At 37.7% G+C, this 22,025-nt stretch overlaps 1 protein-coding gene across 1 annotated transcript in view; it reads right to left on the reverse strand.

Annotated features, from left to right (window-relative positions):
* Positions 1-752: 752 nt before the first annotated feature.
* Positions 753-22,025, reverse strand: part of RPRD1B (regulation of nuclear pre-mRNA domain containing 1B) — a 28,688-nt gene continuing 7,415 nt past the window's right edge. The window contains exons 5-8 of the mRNA XM_026056949.1: positions 18,233-18,345; positions 16,251-16,377; positions 15,032-15,207; positions 753-3,252 (exon numbers count right to left, since the gene is read on the reverse strand). Coding sequence (XP_025912734.1) covers positions 3,103-3,252; positions 15,032-15,207; positions 16,251-16,377; positions 18,233-18,345 — 566 coding nt within the window. The 3' untranslated portion in view covers positions 753-3,102. The remainder of the gene's footprint in view (positions 3,253-15,031; positions 15,208-16,250; positions 16,378-18,232; positions 18,346-22,025) is intronic.

Genomic DNA, 22,025 nt, shown 5'->3' on the forward strand with positions numbered 1-22,025 from the left:
GAAAGAATCATATCGGACTCCCTCCCATTCACAGAAAGATGTACACCCAACTCCTTGCAATCCTCTCGTGAGGAGAGCACTAAACATATCCTTTACTGAAGACTTGTAATGGTATAAGGATCTAAGTAGCCTTACTGGTACTCCCCAAGACATACGAAACAACTGCTAAGTTTGCCCAGAGACCGTTGGAGAGTGGTTAATTGGCCTGAAGAACCCCTAAGCCCCCCCTCCCTGCCATGCAAACCCCTAAGACAATTAACACGCAATAGACTAACGATCCTCCTCCTCGAAAGCAGAAATGCTTTGACCAGGAGTGCAGCAAAGCAACCCTGCTGCAACAGCAGCTCTCCACGCTTGCAGAGGGAAGCCGGCTTCCCGGGTTTGGCTTTCAGTGAAGAATGTAATTATTTACATGTTCCTCGGTACAACCTAGATTCATTTATGAATTAAGCAGCTAGCCTTCTGCATCTTCAGTCCCTCAAATCAGAAATTAGTCCAGGACAGCACATTTTATTTTTGTTGCAGTGACAAGCTGGAAAAATTACACATTGATTTGGCTTATAAACTTTTGTAAGATGTGACTGTTAATTTGGCAGGTTCAAATGATACCCCACACCTACAAACTCTAATGTACGAACCAGTCAGCAGTCACTGCCCCCCCCAACTTTAGACCTTTAAAATAAAGCAAAACCCATGGTGTGCCAGTGTAACACTGGCATTGTGAATAAAAATAATAATAATAATAAAACCACTACTATTCAACGACACCCTCTTTATTCAAAAATAGATATCTGAGACATTTCAGAATATACTGCTGTCACAAATGGCAGCCTATACTTCTAAATTAATTCCTAAAATCAATTCATATACAGATTTAAGCTTTTGTTAAAAAAAGACACACCTTGGGGAAATCTGTTTAACCTTGAGAGAATTTCACCCAGTTCACCAGATGCCCTTTGCCCAAAAAGTAAAGCAAATAAAATTAAAAACAACGAGACTTCATTTAAATTAAGCAAAATAAAACACACATGTATATTTGGAAAAAGAATTGAAACATTTCAGTTAAAAAAAAAAAAATACAGCTTTCTCACAGAAGATCTGCCCAAAACAGTGTGAGATGTCAATACATTTGTCTACATAATTTTTTTTTTTTAATGACAGCTTTTTTTTGTCCTATAATGGATACACATTCAATCAATGGTCAAAATAATTACTGGTTAAAACAGCCTCAGGGTAACACCATGAGCTGAAACAGGATAGAAATAGATCTTTTGGTTTGGGTTTTTGAGGTTTGGTTTTTTTTGTTTTTAATTTTTGGCAAAAGCAGAGAGAATATACAGTGCTTTATCTAAATATTGTTTGGACCATAAAGGGCTGCACAATTCATGGAAAAAGTACTTCTGTCACCAAAATTTTCCTGTAAACTAAAGGGAAAAGCATATTTCTTGGCTGGGCAGTAAGGGTGCAAGAAGTTTAACAAAAAAAAAAAGGGACAAAGTGAAATGTAAGTAAGAAAAGCACATGAGCTTTTTAGCAACTTAATGACAAAAAATGCTGTATTATTTAACTGAATGCGGAATATGCTACTGAATACCCTGTAAAATAAATTAATGAGAACGCAGAACAAGCTTTGCATTTCTGTAGGTTTCCTCTCATGTCTTTGACAACAGCAGCTTAAGACTATAGGGAGGCACAAACACAGCACATCACTTAGTCTGACTAATTTCAGCCTCTGTGTTACAAAACCGGTATTATCAGATCAAGTGTTTCCAGAAACGTAAGATGTTTTATAGTGAGAGGTGCTAAATTTAAACAGAATTGTTAGCCAGATTGGAATAGTTTTTAATGAATAGAGAGTCCAGCTTGTTAAAGCTCACACACAAACTGAAATCTAATTACATCCATGGCAGTTAAAACATTAGCTAGCAGAATCATGGAATTAAAGAGTATTTTAAATTTGTTTTTTGACTTTTCCCAATAATAAAATCAACTCACATTAATCTGTGACACAAAATTAAGTACATCCTTCTAATATCTACATGCATGGTCATGGCACATGTACATACAGGATATGTGCATACATATGGGTCTATTTTCTATATAAATAAATATTTATACCACATTTAACTTCTGTCCACCAAATAGCTTCACTAAAGCTATAGAGAGAATTTATAGAATAATATTTTCAATGCAATCTTCCTCAGAGTAAATCAGACAGTACCTGTCACTGGGATAACACGAGTTGCAATCCACCATTCCAACCTCTCAGCTAGTTAAACCAAAGCTTCTGTGACCATCTACTTTTGTATAATGGAGAGGAAAAATGTGGTATAAATCTAAGGTAGCTAGAACAAAATTTACTTCCACTCTTGTTTAAGTAATATCCAGTTCTGCATTGCTCAGCAGAGTGTAAATTATGAAGCTATCTCTAATTCACAAAGAAAAGCTGTTTATTTTTATTGCCTGTGGTGAGTCTCAATTTATGTACACGCCAAATAGGAACTACCTTCATATCAGCCCTACAACAGTGTGAGGAACTGTAGATTTAAGAAAATATTTCTCTGCACCATTGCTCAATAGATACCTTCTCCTTACATTGGCATGGTACAGTATCTGCACACATACGCATCCCTAGGAAGCCCACTAGCCTCTCTACTGTTCTCAGATATGAGGTTCAGAAACCCAGCTAAAACAGACAAGACTGATTCAGAAATAATACACACTTTTACAGAGAAAAATGTTATATGGTCAACCTTTCTTTGAAAACTTTCCAGGTATATATGTACATGATTCTCATGACTTTTGTGGGGGTAACAAGTGCTAAGAGCAAACAGAAACTAAAGAGTACGGGAAAAATGTGAGAAAAGTTCGCCTATATGGACTATCCCCACTCCCTTTAGAGCTCGCAAAAACTCACTCTTTATCCTCCTCTCAACGTGAGCCAATGCACACAGAGAGAGGGTGAGCATGAGCAGCCAAGAGGTTGAAAGCAGGGTCTGCAAGTTCCTTCCTACAGTAGATCTTGGAAGACTGGATTTCCAGTCAACACCAGAGTCTTCTTGCTTCTGCTGGTAATAATGGAAACTGGGGGACACCATTGTTCTAGTCTGTTGAAAACAGGTCACCAGCAGACGGCAGAGGTGCCAGACCTCCTGTAACATTGGGGAGCAGCGACAGATCTGGAAGGCTCTGGATGTGGGATTTCAGCTCCTTGCGGACCTGGGTTACCCGAGCAAGCTTCTGTTTATATTCCTGAGGGAAAGAGACAAGGGAACAAGGATTAAACACAAGTTATTTAACAGTGCTTTTAATTAAGCTAGGAATACTTTCTAGGTGACAATTCTGGGAGAAGGTGGCAAGGGCCTGGCTCTCTGAGCAAGCGCAGGCATGACAGCGGACCTTATCACTTGCACCCAAATTCACAACCTGATATCAACAGGAGGTCTACAAGCTTTGGCATCCCAGAACCACTAATTCTGCTCCAAGATATATTACTTCAACAGGAATAACAAATTGCCCCTAAATTCAAACTCCCTGGGAGAAGTATCATTAYATAGTTGCTTTATTCTTGTATTCTTCCCTGGGCAACTGTCTTTTGCTATCATCAAAGACAGCATAATGACATCGCATTCTTCAGATATACCTCCACTGATAAAGCTGGTGGTACCACCAGAGCTATTACTATTCTGCTAAAATGCTCACTTTCTTCAAACTTGATCAGCTTTGAATATTTAGATAATCACATTTTCCCTTTTCAGTTATTAAATCAAAAACAAGTGTTGGTTGTGAAATAGGGTCTCCTCTATTAATACAATAACCCCTGGTTTGCTTTGGTAAATCTGCCATTTTTCTGAAAGTTTAAGAGGTAGCTAGAGATCTTCAAGTGTATCTAGAGCACAACCACGAGGTGAGAGACCCTAATTTAAGCCATGACAGCTTTTACAATTGAAAGGCTGCAACATCCAACTTTGTATTGATGCTTTAAGCTTTAACATGATGTGTACTTTTCTTTAAAACACCACTGTATTATTCACTTTTAACTGCCTCGTTCTATAGGACAGCATATCTGCAGACACCATAACCCTATTTGGATACAGCCAAGGGGGCTAAAACCCCTAATTTGCTATATCACAGTCCTAGAGAAAAACTAGATCAATTCCAAAATATCCTATTTGTTCAAGCATGCTGCAAATAAGACTTCCTTTTGCATGCATTTAAAGAGGAATACTGCATAGATACTCTCTAGAAAGAACAGGAAAGTAGCCAAGAATAAAGAGAAATCATTGCCATTAGGTGATTTGTGTTATTAGTATTTATTAGTATCATATTAGACAACTCATTAGCAACCACAGCAGCTGTAAGCATTAGACTGGCATGTTAGCAAATAACACAGAAATATGCATATGATCACTAAATGTAAATCAGAGAAAGATGCATCCAGACTGAAGCCAAGAAAAATATAATCACTAAAATTTTCAGAATTGTATGAAAACAAAAGGAGAAAGGCAGCAAGTTAAAAAACCCAAAGAGGGAACTTGCAAGTAGTTTTTCCCATAAGTGAGGTGTGGGCTGAGCACCAGAACTCCAGTAAGAAATATACATCAATTCTCAAAAGTCTCTGCTATCCAAAAGAGACCAGGTGACTAGTGACAGTGAGTAGTATTTCATGAGAAGACAGAGGAAGAGTTTGGAGCCCAAAAATGGAAGAAACAACCTTACCTTGTTAAATTATGCTTAGAGACCATTTAAGAGCAGACCAGTACATTCATACCCAAGTAAGCTATCTAACACAAAAGCTCAATTAAGGATTGATATTTACATCATTTTCAAAGTTCTGTGATTCTAAACATTTATGTAACAGTCACAGAAGACAGCTACTTAAATCATATAAAAATAGGTATTGTATTATTTCTTTTGGAATGTACCAGTCTTTACCTAATTGCTCATGCCATATATTTTTTATGTCATCTCCAAAATGCAGAAAACAATGGGATTTAAAAAAGTATACTGAGTAGATTTCTGTACCATCACTCGTAATATTAACTTACTTTTGATTTTTTAATTACTTGGCAAAGAAAGAACAGTTTACCAGAGAACTGAAGTTTATCTTTGAAGATCAAATAAAACTAGGCGCACATTTAATCAGGACATCTTTCTGAAGAGTTTACAACTTTAATCCATTCTTTCTAACCTTCTCAGTGATGGAAATTCTCTTCACCTTCTCCAAATATCAAAGCAGAGCAGTTCCTACAGGGTTACAAGCAATGGGTTTACATTCTCTGTATTTTATTAATTTGAATTAGAATAGTGAGAGCAGGAGAGCTGATTGCAACACTGCAGAAGATCCCTATACCTGGAAGGGCTATATAAACATGTTCTGTAAATTTCCAGCCAGCGTCCGAACTAGAATGTCCTTTAACAGCCAATTTCAAACCTGTATCATTTTACAAGGCCCAGTGAGTCAACATACCATTACAATCAATCACTTATGTTAATGTATACGGGACAATATGTTGAAATAATCAAAGGAAGCTCTACCAATTTCATAAACTGTACTGTTCACAAGCTTAGAGTACAATAACAAAAAGCAGCTCCAGAGAAGGTGCACCCATTAATTTAGGGTCCTGCCTTTTGTTCTGTTTTAACAGAAGACAAAGAATCAAAATAAGAACACAGTCAACATCCCTAGTCATACCACTCTGAGAAATACTTCTGCAATCCAAGGTTAATTAAATCAATATATCAGGAAAGATCTTGGGCTAACTGCAGAGCAGCTTAAAACTCAGCAGTAGTTCAGAAGGGAAATAAAGCATAAGGAATTAGTAGGAAACTATCAGAGAACAAAGAAAGAAACTTTAGACTAGGATATAAATCCTGATGCCTCCACTTTTCAAATACGTGCAAGACAGGTCACACTACCTTCAAAAGCATAACAGAGAAACAAGAGCAGTTCAATGAGTAACAAAAATAAATTGAGGATATAAAACAAATTTTGTACAAGACTTTAAAAATTTCATTTAATGTGAGCAGCCAGAGATGAAGTTAATTCTTCCCACCTTCCAAAGCTAGCTACTTAAGCGATACAAAATAGGACAAATATTTTAATGAAAGGAAGGACAATGGACAGCACAGAAGAGTAAAACTGAGGCATGACGCTTAAATAGGGAAGTATGGCAAGAAAGTGAACTTCAGAGGACAGAACAAAAAAAAAAACCCCGCACAACCAGAAAAAGACGGATTTTTAAGCATGAATGCAAAACAAAAGCAGATAAAGAGAACTGGAAGCACTGATTCAGCAGTCTGCATTCCTACATTTATCATATTTCTTCAGGAGAATTTGGAAGCTGACACAGGGGAAAAGGAGCGATGGTAAACTGAGTGCTCTACTGAAGTCTAGCAATTTGATGATTAACATGAGGCAGGGAGACAGCAGAACACCAGTTCTTGCACATACAGAATATAGACAGCAAAAGTATTTATTATACACCAAATGCTTACAGATAGAAGGTAGATGTTGCTAAATTTAGAGACTGATTTTTTTGGGCAGAAGACTGTCTCAAAACCATAATTCAGGACCCTGTCAGAGAGTGATGGATATCAAGCCAGGAAAAAAAGGGCAGTGCTTTCTCAAGAATGCCAAACTCTATAAAAGCTGAATATCAGCAGATTTTTTTTTTTTTTGGCTGCAGTAATTCTTGCTAAAGATAGGAGAGAAATCAAGAATGGTATGACAGCTGGCAAGAGCAGCAAGCCTGATAAACAGGGTAGAAGGTGCAAATTCCAAGCATAAACCAAGGAAAGATCTCAAATACTGCTTAAATTGCCAAGATCATGCATGAGAATTCTGTAAAAACAGATGTAAGGTAATGTCTACCTACACAGGAAGACTGATACCTTGCCACTTTCAGTGGAAAAACTGACAGGAGGACTAGAATACTCTACTTACAATGGATAATTAGGGCTAGAATACTATGTTTTTAAGCTGAAGACCATTTGTGGGATTGTACAATTACATTAAATTCAAACAGTATAATTTCTTTCCTGGTAGAAAGATTTAGGGGGAAGGAGAATCTTTGAAATGCCTTCCTTGGTAGCCCAGCTCTGAGAAAACACTCCTATGAATGAATAATCACCAAGAGGTACGCAAACCGTGATTCTGTCCCACATTTTACACCAGGACAAACATACAAGTTTAGGAACAATTCCTCTATGGATTAACAATGGCAACGTGTTCTGAGATTTAGAATTAACAGCTTTAAATGTTTAGGAAAACGCTGTTCTTAGCATAACCCCATTTTTAGGGATACTCTACCTTGAGAGCTCCATAGAGTACTGAGTTATGAGAAATATCTTCTTAATTTGAAAAGGGACTTTTGTACAGATATGATGACAAAATAATGCAAGTCACCTTGAGAACCACAGCTGTGCAATTTTAAGTAATTACACCTTGTTTGTAGGATAATTCAGGATTAACTACTCCAAACAAAAGTTTTAGTTAAAGCAGTAAGGCCAAACTCCTATCAGGTTAAAAAAAAAAAAAATCCTCCCAAGAAAGGGGTAGCAACAGCTGTACAGATATTAAAAACTCTGGCTCAGAAAAGGGTCGCTAAGTTCAGGAAAGGAAACAATGTTTATGGGAATAATCCAGGAACCAAGATTTCCTAGAAGAGATGATCATTTGCTGGACAGATCTGATGCACAACACAGACCGCATTAGAGAGGCCGTCTCCTTTACGCTTGATAGTTTCCATCTGTTCTGGTATCGATGTCTTGCTGATTCACGGAAGAGCAGTAAAGGACCAAAGAGACTGGACACCAAGGTTGGATCGGGGGCTGCTGACTGAACTGAGGCACCTGAGAGGCATAACAAAAGGCAGCACCAAGAAGAAAGCAATGATCTAAAGACAGGATATCAGTGCTTGCTACAGAGTCCTTCCAGGCAAACACAGTCCGGAGGCAGTCCATCACTTCCAGATAACCCCTCTTTAGAAGCAGGGAATTCTGAAGTCCCTCTGGAACAGGGAAGAAATGCCTACTAATGAGAAGTAATCATAAACCTTGTTCCTTTCATATGAAGTGCAAGGCACATTTATTTGAATTTGCCATCTCTAATATTCAGCAATACACACAAGCTCTACTCAGGAACGGCGTGCAAGCAGACACACGTAACCCCCTTCTAGGTTCAGTGGTTTTTCTTTTTTCACACACCACTATATTCTGCAATGCAGGACTCTGGAAGCAGATTTTATGAAGAATCATGTTTTCCAATTAGCTCCCTTACATGACATGTCCTGAAAGCACCCTTTGCAGATTTTTGCATAAGGTCCATCTATTTCATAAAACTGAAAAAATAAGTAGTGCACTTAAAAGAAACTTGCTTTCTGAGGTCTTAGTTTGTACTCGTGTCTAGCTAATTGCCTCACTGCATAGTAGGCTTTCATTAAGATTAATAGTATTTGGATGCTATTTGCCTTTTTTAGACAAAATAATGAGATCTTTGCTGTAGCAGGACTTTGAGGATGATACAGGAAAAACCTGGCACCGTGCCTCATGAATGCCTTTTCTAATCAACATTCTCTTTCAGTATGTGGAATTCTAAATCCACAGTGGCCAAGTGAATTAGATATTTAGTCCTTGAAACAAACACAAAATCAGAATTAAACACCACTGAATAAACATAAGACCTGATGAAAGTGTTTCATTCAAAAGAAGCCTTGCTTGAACTTTATAAATTCGGCTTTAATTGAAATTAATTTTGAGGACTGTTGCATGGCTTGGTTCACCTTGTTGGATTACACAGTGTGGACTTCATTTTATTTTAGCTTAGAATTTGCACTGAGCACTTCTGCTCCTGTTCTGGGTCAAGCAATAACGATCTAAGTCATCGCAGCAATTGCATCTACCAAAAAACATCTAGTTAAGTATTAATGAGAATTTAGAAAGTGAACAGGAAGAACAGTCAGCCTCAGCTTTGATATGGCATAGCTTAAATCAGATATATGAAAGCAAAATATTTGCCACAGAAGTCAAGAAAAAAAAAAAAATGAACCAGAGGCTCAACAGAAATTTGACAACTGTACATAGCATAGTAAGAGGTTTGACAGTAATATGCTAAAGTATTCATGTAGAAATTTCTAATTAAAACATTAAATATATAACACTGATAGAGCAAGATGTTCCTTGGCATTTGCTGCTTGCCACTTAACCTATGTACAGGACTTTTAAAATCTATTCATTAAAACACGTTAGAATATGACTGTCACAATGACAGCATACCTATAAAAAAAGACCAACAGGAAACACATTGGGAGAAAATTACTGGAAATGGAAAGCTTTCTAAAGCAAGGATAGCTGTTTTCATCCTCAAGTAATATTTTAACAGCATACACAAGGCCTAACCTTACATACTGACAGAATTTTCAGACATAGCACATTAAAATGAGAACCATAAGATATTTAATGAAGTGTAGATTATTAACCAGTATAGCCACTAAATACCTAGAGGATCACCCAACAGCATTTTTGCATAGATGATTTATCAGATAATTTAAAAAGCCTACAGTTTAATTCTACGCCTGTGCTCAAAAACAACTCTACGGAAGATCCCCAGATCATGTGCTACATATACATTCACTTGAACTCCTCCCAGGCTATTGCTTTTTGCCTTTTAAAAAGCAATCCAGCATTTCCCTTCCATTCCCCAATTTAAGAAGCATGTTCAGCGTATCAGCAGTTTTCTTCTGCCTCCAAACCCATCTGCCTCCACATTCCTGTAAGTGTCATGTTTGAACGAACCCAGTTTTAAAGCTGCATTATTCTATCCAGTACTTCATACCAGATAAACATAAATCAATTTTCCCCAAATGAAGGCAGAAGGCACTGGCCAGCCCACCAAGCAGATTTACTAACAGGTAAACTAGGGGGGAAAACAGCATTCTCCCTATCAGTTACAATCCCCAAACCTCTTAGAAAGCAACTTTAAAGACCCTGTCTGAAAACTGGAGACATGAATTAGCCTTACAAGGAAACACTACAATCAGAAATAAAAAGCTTCTTGGTCCAAAGAAGGCGGCTGACAAACGCTAACACACGCACAAGTTTGAGAGGAAGAAAAAAAATAGGGAACAAAATATAAGTTACACGTAAACTTGCTTATTTTCCATCCAAATTCAGCTGAACACAAGTGAGAGACTGGACACAGTAAAGACCTGATCCAGAGCCCACAGGCCTCACAAGCGATTTGTGAGGACACGTGCTGGGCTTAGGTCACAGCCCACATAACACCTTGAAAAGAGACGTGAACCTGCTCTGGTACGATGTTCGGGAGCTGCACAAGCCTGACAACAAGCCTACCCTGCCCTTCCTCCTCCACAGGGCTAAGGAGTTCAAGCCCGGCCCTGCACTAATACGGCTGCTTGACAGAGCAAGCCACAAACCTGCAGGCCTGCAGCTGCCCAGTGCATCACTCACGCTCTGGTCTCAGGACTCCAGCAGAGCATGTTCCACCGTCAAGGGGACGAGCTGCTTTCCAGCAACTGTCGGAGCTCAAGAGCAACAGTGGAGTCAATACAGCAAGTATTTTGGGGTGTTCTTACAACTATACAGTCAATTTGTCCCTGCAAGAAGTCAGAAAATGGAGAGGGAAACATCTTCCATTTCACAAATTCAGTGCAGAACACACCTCAAAAGCAAACTGAAAACAAATGCTAATGTGGGAACCAGTTTCAAAAAAGCAACAATGAAGCTGAGGTTTTTCAGCCCTCACGGATACGTTATCAAAGAAGGGTTGCACAGATTAAACAACATGCAGATTTTAAAGGTGCCTTGAAACCACGAATATTAAAAAAAGAAAAAAGAAGAAAAAACACAAAAAAACCCTGCACAGTTCTCAGTGAAATTCTAAGTCAAAATTTTTTCAGGTGCAAGTGAACAATCAGAAAAATTACTCTAAACTGAATCTTAAATATAATGCATTCTTTCATATAAAAACACACACGTATACAGCCCCCCCACACACACTGTACTATAGTATAGTATATAGGGGGTGTATACATCTGTGTTCTTAATGTCACCTTTTACAAATGCAGGTAGACAAGACTGATGGAGGGCGTGGGGAAAAACTCAGCACCACTGACTGCATACCAAAGCAGAAATCCTGAATGCATTCTCCTCTCTTCCCCATTAGATTGAAATACCCCCCTCCACCTACTCCATATTTTATATTGTCGGCAGATATTTTAGACAGCTATAAGGCTTTCACAGAATCTGCCTTTTTCTAGCACTACTTTCACTTAATTTTTCTAGTCTCATCTAGTTAGTTGACTTCATTTTACAGTCATCCGGTACACCAACATGGAAGTTTCCTCCTGCAAATATCTCCCCTACATTTCTATTCTATCCAAATTGATTCCCTGGATTTTTTTCCCCCTATTTGTCTGCCGTGCATCTACAAAAAGAGCACACAGGCTTCAAAAGGACAACCCTTCCCCTTAATGCCCTACACAGACTCAGGTGCTGAAGGACAAAAAAAGAACCTCGCCAACTCATGGCACTCAGTAATTGCAGCAGGGTCAGTGATGGCCAAAAATAACACATGGGGCATAGAACTTTCACTGGAAGTTAAATATTCACATGAGATAAGAAGTCACTTTATCTCATTCTTTATGGAAGTACCAGTTCTTGTTCCTATGCTGCACTTGAAAACAGATTTTAGTGCCTTACACCTATTGCAAGAATCTAGGCTGAGCTCTGATCTAGTACAGGCCATGGAAGAACATCTAGCAGTTGCAGTATTAAGCTCACAATTTTGGACTGAGATGAAGCATCCTTTAAAAAGACATGCAATGTTCAGATATCGAGTGATATTGACAGAAGCCCTGATAGCTTTCAGTAAATTAACCTAAGATAATATTTACTCTTAAAAATACACACCTTGTTATAGTCTGCTTATCATCAGCTTTGGTCTGGTCAATTTAGCTCTGCAGGTGACTGCCAGAATAAAAGGAATTCTACTTTCCTCCCCTTGTAAGTGCTTTTAGACTACAATCAAGTCACCACAATCTTTTCTCGATAAAGCGATCCTCATTATTACACTTCGAATTATTCAACTGCTGCCTGGGAATTACTATCCTAAAAAGCAGACTTTGTCCACATGTTGTAACCTTCAGGCCCTGTACTAGCTTTCTCCCTTCAAATTACCAGTGTTTCTTAGCATTATGCTGTTTGAATCCTCACTCGTGCCAATCTTTACCAATGCTCAAGCGTTACTCATTGTCCAAGACCATCTTTCTCAGCATATTGCTCCTGGATAAACAGCTTTTCTGCAACTGATGAAAAGAGTTTTGTGCCCCGGAGTTATGGTATTGCAAACTATTTTGGGCATTAGCCCACTAGAAATTAATACGCTTAATCTACATATATAATATTTTGAGAATCTGCTGTTTCAGGAGGGATAGTACTAACAGGATAAGTAAATAACCGTAGCTGTTTAGATGGCAAAAGTTTTTCCAAAGATGTAAGATAAGCTATTTTCTTTGCTGTCATAATGAAAGATTTCATTTTATGGGCAAATCAAGCACAACAAATATCCAGGGATTTTTTTGAATCACTCATTTCTCACATCTTAGAATAAAGCCCTAATTCATATTACTAAGTAGGAGCCCCCGTTTCCCATCTAGCAACCTTGACTGGAATAAGGTACTTACTGAAGTAAACAACCCATCTGTACCTAAAATGCTATCTCATTTGAGAGTCAGGAAGCTTATTTCTCCAGAGAAAAAACTTACAGCCAATAGTACCAAAGGTTATGGAAAAGGTCTCAAGAGATCAAAACATACTATGAGAAGATATTCAAGAATTAGACTGTTTTAAGTTATTTTCTTCTTTCAGTCTTTGCTTAAGTAAATGTTTGTGTTTTTAATACATTTCCTAATTGCTGCAAGACTTTGGATACTTCTATTAAAATGCTTATTAGCACTACAAAGAAAAATCCTGGCCCTTATCAGCAATGTTACTGCCAGAGCATCAAAGACTCAAACAAAACTGATAAGCAGATATAGTATGCCATATCTGTAACCAACATTTTCCACTATTTATTAACCCTCTGTAAGTCAAGAACAATGCAGTGCTTTAATCAGGCAATATTCCTCAGCTAAGATTTGCTATTTGAAGGCAACATGAATTATGCCTTCATGTTAAATAAGTATTTAAGAGTGGCATCTCCTGCAACTTCTACAGAACTAAGACCGCCTCGTTTTGGTGGAGTGACAAAGATACTATCCTAACCAGATGTTTAATAAGATCATTCTTTAATTTCTGATGTATTAAACAGCACGTTTACACTTAACAGTAGACAAGCAACTTGCCCATCACCACCAGCAGGATTATTCCTATGAACAAAGTAGTTCAGTTCATCTGGTTAAAAGCTTAATTTGCAACTCCGCCCCAGTAACATTTTTTTAAATAACATTCCTTACCAAAGGCAGAATTTCAAAAACAAAAACAATACACTTACCACAGCATTTCAGTTAGTTAGAAATTTTAATTTAACATTGTAACTGCAAACTTCTTAATTTTGCATATCCTCAAACAGACTAAAATTTATGGATTGTTCTGGGCCTCTTAAAGTGTCTGTGTGCAGCATTTTGCTACCCATTTCTTGCTTTTCTAAGGATTAAGTCTATTATATATCTGCTTCTACTAGACAGGTGTCTTTTTCTTTCAGAAAGAAAAAAACCCTGACCCAAGACTTCCACTAGTATTCAGCAAATAAATCATGTGCCAAACATGATCTACTTTATGACATCTTTCATATCCATGTCTGAAAGTACCTTTTAATGACTCAGCCATAAGACAGACATTATGCTTGAAGAAATTTAAGCTAAACAAGCTAATAAAATTATTAACTATCAACACTAATCCTGAACACATCAGCACTTGCCTTTCTGATTTTAAATCTGGAAAGGCAACATGTTCACAATTACAAGACATTCAGAAACTATAGCATAAAGACACACTACAAAAAAATACATCCAAAATGAAGTTTACCTCAAACAACGTCGCCTAGCTGTCCGAAGGTAAGGTTTGTCATGACAGTTAACAGAACGTGTGATCGCTACAACAGTCTCCTTCCAGAAGGCTTTGTCCTCTACAGCAACGCATGTCCCACCCAACAGCTGTTCATAATCATCAGCAGCCGATAGCGTAGAGAAAGCCCTTAATGTGTCACCACGGGGCAGTTTAACAGATGGTAGAGTGACATACAACCAAAATCATTAATTAAACTTCCATATTACTCCCAGGGTGCGGTGCTGAAAAAACTTCCTCTGAGAAAGAACGTTTCAGATAAATGGCTGTCTGCCACAGGCTACGTACTCACTCTAGGACTTGGGGCCGAGGCCGAGCTCCAGTTAGAGTACTCTCATGTTTACACAATCTCCTGCCCTCCTTGTTCGCAAGAGCCATGGCATGAAATGCAAGTCTTCATCTTTTGATATCAGCCCAATTTATACTTGATTACAGAAGTTGTTGGTAAAAGCAGCTGTTAAAGGATATCAGAAGATCTCATTTAAACTGCATCTGCTTATCAATTAGGGACTGGGAAGAGAGATGAAAGGCATCCAGCCATAGGCAAAAGAGAAAAGAAAAACCAAAACCAAACAAAAAACAATCAAAGAAACAAAAAACCAAATCAACTGCTTATGGTAAGGGGAGCTTGACTTTTTGGAAATGGGAATTTCATTTAAAAAAAAAGGGGGAGGTGCATCTGAACCAAACAAAAATGTTTGTTAAACGAGTAATTTTTGTTACAAAGTTTTGAGTTCTGGGCCTTTCATGTCCACATGCAGCAAAACATCTTGGACTGATTTGTTTTCTTCAGTGTTTTTACACTGCTTCTTTACCCCGTTTTACTCCAAATGAAAAGATAACTCCTAGAGTCATCTTCACTGACAGAAATACCTTACTTAGGAGTCAAGTGGGAGTATTTGCTGAGACAATCAGTTTGCCAGCACTGCTTTAAATCAGTACTCACTTCTAGCTTTTTCTCTTTTTCTGTCAATACATCCTTTTGATTCTGCGTGTACTCGATCAGCATGCGTGCCAGCTGGCGCCGGTCTTCCAGCTCTGCTGCCAGCCGTCCATTGTACTCTGCTAGTAACAGACATGCTTCGTCCACGGTCTTCGATAGACGTTCTGCTGCCTCTTTGTCTACGTGCAAAAGTGTTTGGTAATTTACAGGACAAAGTTTAAAATCTTTTATCTTTTGACAGAAGGGCTATAATTCACCAAGCACATGCACAATAACATTTCATTCATAAATATGGCCCTGGCTTGATAGGAAAATAGAATTCTAAACACAAGGAATATAAAGAAAATAGGCAAGACTAACAACTTGAACTGCTTTTCAGACACTGATGCAACTGGCTGTATTTTGTTCTTGCAGAGATGTCAATGATTAGAGGTTAAAAAAAACCTATATTCTCTATAACAGATAAATTCTGAAAGTGCAGCCTAAAGTTCTGGTTTAATTAATTTAAATCAGAGGGTTTTAACATTTAAACATGGTGTGCACTTTTTACTTCCTCTTTTCTCTCAGTATCTGCTAACATATCCCTACAAGCAAACATAGGAATCGCATGCTAGTCTTCACAACTGGACGCAGCAATAGTGTATTATAAAGGACTGAATAAGTGACAGTTCATAATGAGTTCTAAATTAAACTATTTTCAGGAACAAGAGTCAAATCAATTAAACCTTTAAAGGCTTCTATTAAGATTACTTTTTAAAATATAACTGCAAAAGTCAGTTTAAATAAAGACTGTCAGATTTATGGGAGTAGTGAGCTTCTTTTTCTGCAGCTGTGAAGGAATACATGTGTACTCAGCACAGTCTGATAAAACTCATTAAAATGCCTAATAGTCAAGGTGTTCAAAAATCAAACACATCCATTTGAGAACTCTGCCTCTATTTCCTCTACATTTTTGCAAAATGCTGTTGATGTTCTCCAAGCACAAAAACCTTTGTAAATGTGCAGATTGGTCTAAGCCAAAAAAATGGAAGAAGGTATATGAATTTCATCTTCAATTATATTTCATAGGGTTGTGACCTATTAACTACCCAAGAATTAGAAAACAAGCACACAAAAACTGAAATTTACTCCCCCTATACATTATGATTATGTAGAAATCAAAGTTGTTTTTTTTCTTAAGTTATTCTTTGGACCCATTTTCATTCACCTTCAAGTTTCATACCTGTAATTTTCTCCAGTAATGATACATCTTGCACTTCCTGAGGCAGGGAGGCAATTTTTTGCCGCACTGTTGCATCTCCTGATGCTGCATTTTCCAAGTCTTGCAAGGCTTTGATCAAATCCTCAGTCTACCAGATGGAAAGACAAGTAGGCTATCATTAAAACCAGGTAACTTCTACACTATTTCCTGTGGATATGGACACTGCATTACCCTCTAAGATCACTTACCTTTGAAAGCAACCATTATTGGAGTACTTTTTTCAATTAATTTTTAAACAGTTTCTTCTAACACACAGAGTATTCACTAAGTTTACAATATACTCGTATTTATTAACTTATGTGTAATTACATCATTATTCAATGGATCATCATTATTCAAGACTCTGCAGTTGAAAACTTTTCATTCCAATTAAGAGAAGTGATCATTTAAGATAAAGCTGAAAAGACCACCACCAATTTGAAAAACAACAATCAGACCTTGGCTTTGCATCAGATTTGGTCTGTTTATTTTAATCTTGAATATTTCTTTGACACTTTCTCTTAGATTTAGACTAACAGGAGCATACACGCACCTTTTGTTCAASTCTACAGGTACACTCTGACATAGTGAGAAAGACTTGTATCAAATCTAAACAATACTGTCCATCAGCTTTTCATAGTTGCAAGTTTTAGAATTTCATACTTGGTTACCTACTATAAACTTTGACTATGATGAAAAATATCCCTATTAAAGCAGACTTTATATTGTCCTCCTTTAGTAAACCCATTGATATTCCTCATTTAGCTAAACTGGCCTTCAGAAGCACACTGCAATTAAAATGGACTCTGCTGTATCCCATCAATTTCATCTTTCAGCTATTCTCAGTGCATGGAGAAAAATGTATCAGTATAAATAAATACACTCAAAAGGTATCCTAGCATAAGAAGAATTGGGATGAGTACTGCCTTAAAAGGACCTCCCTTGACCCACCATATCCCCTCCCCCCCCCCCCAAAAAAAAGAGAGAGAAAGAAAGGGAGATTCCTTGAAAAGTGTTCTGTTTCTGTGTTTTAGAACACCATCCAAGGTTTTAAGAGGTGGTTTTTGAAACTGCAAGGCTAGCCCTGTAAACACTACTGATTTTTAAACTCCAATTTAATACTTAGTTTGAAAATTAATAAAAACATTGAAAAAATAACTTTTAAATAGATATATTATGGAAGTCTTGCAGCTTTATCAGAAAACTAAAGATGTCCATTGCCTGTCTAATATTTAGTCCTTCTTTGCAGACTGCTAATGATTTCCAATAGCAACAAACACAATGTTTATCAAGAGAAACCAAAAGCTGCAAGGCATCTGGAGGTAAAAACAAAAAGCTCCACTCATTTCCTTGACAACCGCAATTTATTTTTATTTTTCAGTGTTTACAGTCTACCAGATGGATGGTGTAACTTTTTATCTTTTCAAATAGACAATGGTTTAACATATGTTCAGTTTGCAGTCTTAAATAGTCAAATGATCCTCTTCATTCCTTTCCTATCATTACCACATCACTAACATGTCAGCCTCAAAATAAAGTCTTCAAAATTGATTTTTGTAACCAACTCCACACCTAAGGTTGAGCTTTTTAATATACACAGAGACATATGTCCCCTCCCCCCTCCCCCCCCAAAAAAAGATTAGTTTTAACTGTTACAACTTTGGGTTTGAGAGATCACACACCAATCTTAGGAAGCATTAAAGTATGGCCTGTTCTTCTGGCAGCCCTTTGAGATTCTTTACTGGTAGCACTATTCAGACTTTGGTTTAAAACAACTGAAATCACTCAGATGTTCTGCAGTATTTTAATATGAAAAAAGAATCTGTTCCATTACATACTGATCTCAAACCCCAACTGAATTTCTCCAGTAAGTGTATTTTACTTGTTGGCAGCTCCATCTTGTGGCTGTACCACACAGGAGGTCACTTTCCAAACTTCTCCCACCCTCGACCCTTCAGACATACCAGAAGCGGCCCAGCACTAGGGTCTTGGGGTGAGTAGCTCCCAGGGTAATCATCATCTTCCTCCTCCTGTATTTGCTGAAAAGTCCGCTTTAAAGACTTCTTCTCCTCTGCAACTGAAGACACATATAAGCAACTCATTTGGATGCCAGATCTACACGCCTCAACTATCTCTACTTAGAAAAACACCAACCACTACACCAGATGCTTTGATGATTAGGCCTCTCTAAAGAGAAGGATGACCACAGATGGACTCTAATATTGGCATCATATTGCAAACGCTCAAATGCACACCAGCTAGGGAAGGCTAATCTTGCCCACACAAGTCTATATACGCATGTGTTCTAAGCACAAGGATACAGTCTTATCAGCAGTATGCACTGAACATCTTTGCACCTTCTACACTGAAAATAGGCATGGCAAGAAAATGCCCTATTTGCCAATAAATGGCAAGTCTTCAACACTGCTCAGAATCTCTGGTTAATACTATGCATGTAGGTAAGGATTCCCTACCAGTAGAAATGGAAGATGGATCCTAAGATACATACGAACAAAAGAAATTCAAATTATTTTTTCACCAAGCGTATGCTCACTGTGGTCTCACAACTAAAGGACAAATAACTGCTGGTTATTCAGCCTTCTGCTTCTCCATCAAAATAAAGACCTCAGGACAGTTCTATCAAACTGAAGCTCTGCAACAAGATGCAACAGCAACATCAGCAGTGGACAGAGCAGGAACTGATCTCCAAGCAGGTAACCTATAACACTGCAGAAATAAGAATTTCGTAAAGTAAGACACTGCTGGTTGAATGAACCTTAGCATAACATGCCTTAAACTGGCTTTTCCCTTTCAAGCTATCTTTTGAGTCAGAAGTCTTAATGCAGCATTTCATTCAGTTACGAAGCCTTCAAAAGAAAACAACTCATTTTTCAGACTTGTCATCAAAACTCAGAAGAGTCAGAGTAATTTGTAAGACAGCTTAGGACAGAGCCCTAAGAATATCTCTTGAATGGAATCAAGTCTTACCAAGATAATCATGGAATTCAAGGGAAACAGTCAATATGTATACCAATTCACAGAAAAATCCAAGATCATTCTTGATTTAAAATGATATCAGTCTGCCCTGCTCTAATGAGGAAGCAAACAGAAAGGTATGCCCTTAAATGCTGAACTTTGCTTGCCTTGTGAGCTGGAAAAAAATGTTATTTTAATGGAGAGAAAGTCAGAGGTGCTGCACATCCTGCTAATGTGGGAAAAAGCTGAATGATCTTCATGAGGTAGACAAAAATGCATCTCTGTTAGAGATCAGATTAACTATGGAAGTCAAAGCAGCACAGAAAAAGTAGTTATCCAAAAATCAGATGATTTTTTGATGTATGCTAAAGTAAAGCTGTCTAGGCTAGAAAAAGTTGTATATGTACAATAACCATATCATAACTGAGGTAAGAGAACACTTGATAATATGACTGATAAGCAAATAAGATACCAGATTAACAAGAAGAATGGCTGCAGTCCACTAAGGTCTGCAAAAAACCACATGTAGAAATGAACAGAAAATATGCAGACCACAAAATGGCCAAAGAGAGCATTTAAAGTTACATAGCCTCAATACAATGTGCCATGAATATTTATGACTTGTATGTACTTAGTATAAAGTAATTAACCAATAAAACATAAACAGAAGGCAATTGACAGAAGAGTGAACGACCACAGTGAATACAAAAGTGAAAACATGAAGGAGAATTGTTGAACTGATCCTGCTGTGTTGCCCACTGGTCTACCCCAAAAAACAGTTTCATGCTTGCTACTCTAACACAGAAGCTTCAGCATTCAGTCAAATTTTCTGTCTGAACAAGACTAAATGAGTTTGATGAGAAAGACTCTAAAGAAGACAGGTGCATGAATATCTGCAGACCTAAGTATCAGTAGCTAGCCAGCGTGCTGGAAAAGTCACAACTTCCTGAGAATATGAATAGCAGCTAATGAGACTAAGTGCCTAGTAAAAAAGGAGCCTAGACAGAGCAGTTGGCTTTACAGTAACATTTTGGGCACCACATCTTCCTTGGACCTGTAAACAAGGGCAGCAGAAGACCTCTCTAAAGAATTCTGGAAATACCATTTCTATTTCACCAAAATAGAAAAAATATATATATCTATTTTCAAATACAAGAGGCTATCATGAAAAGGGACCTCTGAAAGAGAACAGGAAGCCAGGCTTAAGTCACAAAGGATCCTGCCTAGGTAGCTCTGAAGATCTGCTAACCACGAGTGATTTAACCGTTACAGTTTACACATCTGAAAAAACTCTCAAATCCATCAAAAGAAGGAAAAAAAAAATCATTAAGAGCATCTAAAATTGATCAGAATTTAACAGTGGTATCAAACATGCAGCCTCTGAAACAAGCAAGATATCCTTGTAGAAGATGGACAGTTTCTTCCAGGAAAACTAAACAGCCCACTGTTGACACTGACACATAAAGAAGGTAGAGAAGCCACTGCTCAGTGATGAAGTCAGCTTTCCTGCTTCTTGTGGGTCTTCTTCATAGCTCGAAATTGAACTATTCCCTAAAAGCCTTCAAAGAGCAAAGCACTGTGTTTCTCCAAAATGACTGACAACTGCTGCCATAACGGTTTTGCAGTGAAACTCCAGGTGGTTGTTGATCTCACAGCCGCAGTGTCAGAAGCATCCAAAGATGCCTGTAAATGTATTTCTCCACCAACTGACTTTTCAGTCTTCAAATCACCCTGGTGGCTTGAGGAGGCTTATAGTGTATGGTGGGCCAGGCTTTAGTAACAAAGTATGAGTTTTCCTGTAAACTGGCAAAGGAGGAGCTCTTCCCATCTAGGATGTTCACCTTGTTGTTCTCTTCCCTTGAAGATCGGTTTTAGAGGTAAACAGACTTCTCTGATTTCATTCCAGGCTCACACACACAATATACAGAAACCAATAGTGGAATCTGTACATGCATTCAAAAGAATAACCAGAAGTTTAAAACTTTGCTCTGTTATAAAGAGTGATTTTATATTGTCTTCAGATTAAGAACAACAACAAAAACAACCCTTAAAATGAACACCTTATCATCTGTTATGAGGGCTTGGTTACATTTAATTCCTCATCCAAGAAGTAGCTACACAGTATTCTAAGAAATTCCATATGTAGATTAATGCATTTCACTGGTGGGGCATACACAAGTTTATATTTTTACAAAAACAAGCAGTCCTTAATTTAAGTGAGGATTTACCAGTGTTGGCATAGCTATGCCATGAGTTTTTTCTGACAATTAAGCACACATCTGTAGCTTCTATGACAAGTTGCATGAGCAGAAGCTTCTGTCTACAGGGTAACATGCTAAGAAACTCCATTCAAATAGATATGCCAGATCTGGAATAACAGCCAAAGTTCTAAGACAGACGTTTTTACTTCTGAAGTTCTAAAGATAACTGTTTACTTGAAGGGTAGAACAACTGAATTTGAGTGCTTTGTTTACCTAGTGGCAGAGCTATCATCCTCAGCCAGCATAACCAAAAATAAGCCTCCCAAAACCGTAACAAAACAGAAAAACGAAACAAAAAAACCCACACTTGTGTCAGGTTCCTTGGAACACGAAGCCTACAAAAAAAGGACACTTTAGGAAAGCAGTTTAGGACAAAATATTGAATACAGTAAAAAATTAATCTTCCTGAAGGAAAAAAAGACCACCATCATAGAACACCAGAAGACAACAACAAAATATGAGAAACCTAATGCTTCAGTCTACCTTCCAACTACTCTAACCCCTTGATTTTAAGGGTTAG

The sequence above is a fragment of the Apteryx rowi genome, unplaced genomic scaffold (genome assembly GCF_003343035.1).
Source record: "Apteryx rowi isolate R43461 unplaced genomic scaffold, aptRow1 scaffold_0, whole genome shotgun sequence".
NCBI classification, from domain to species: domain Eukaryota; kingdom Metazoa; phylum Chordata; class Aves; order Apterygiformes; family Apterygidae; genus Apteryx; species Apteryx rowi.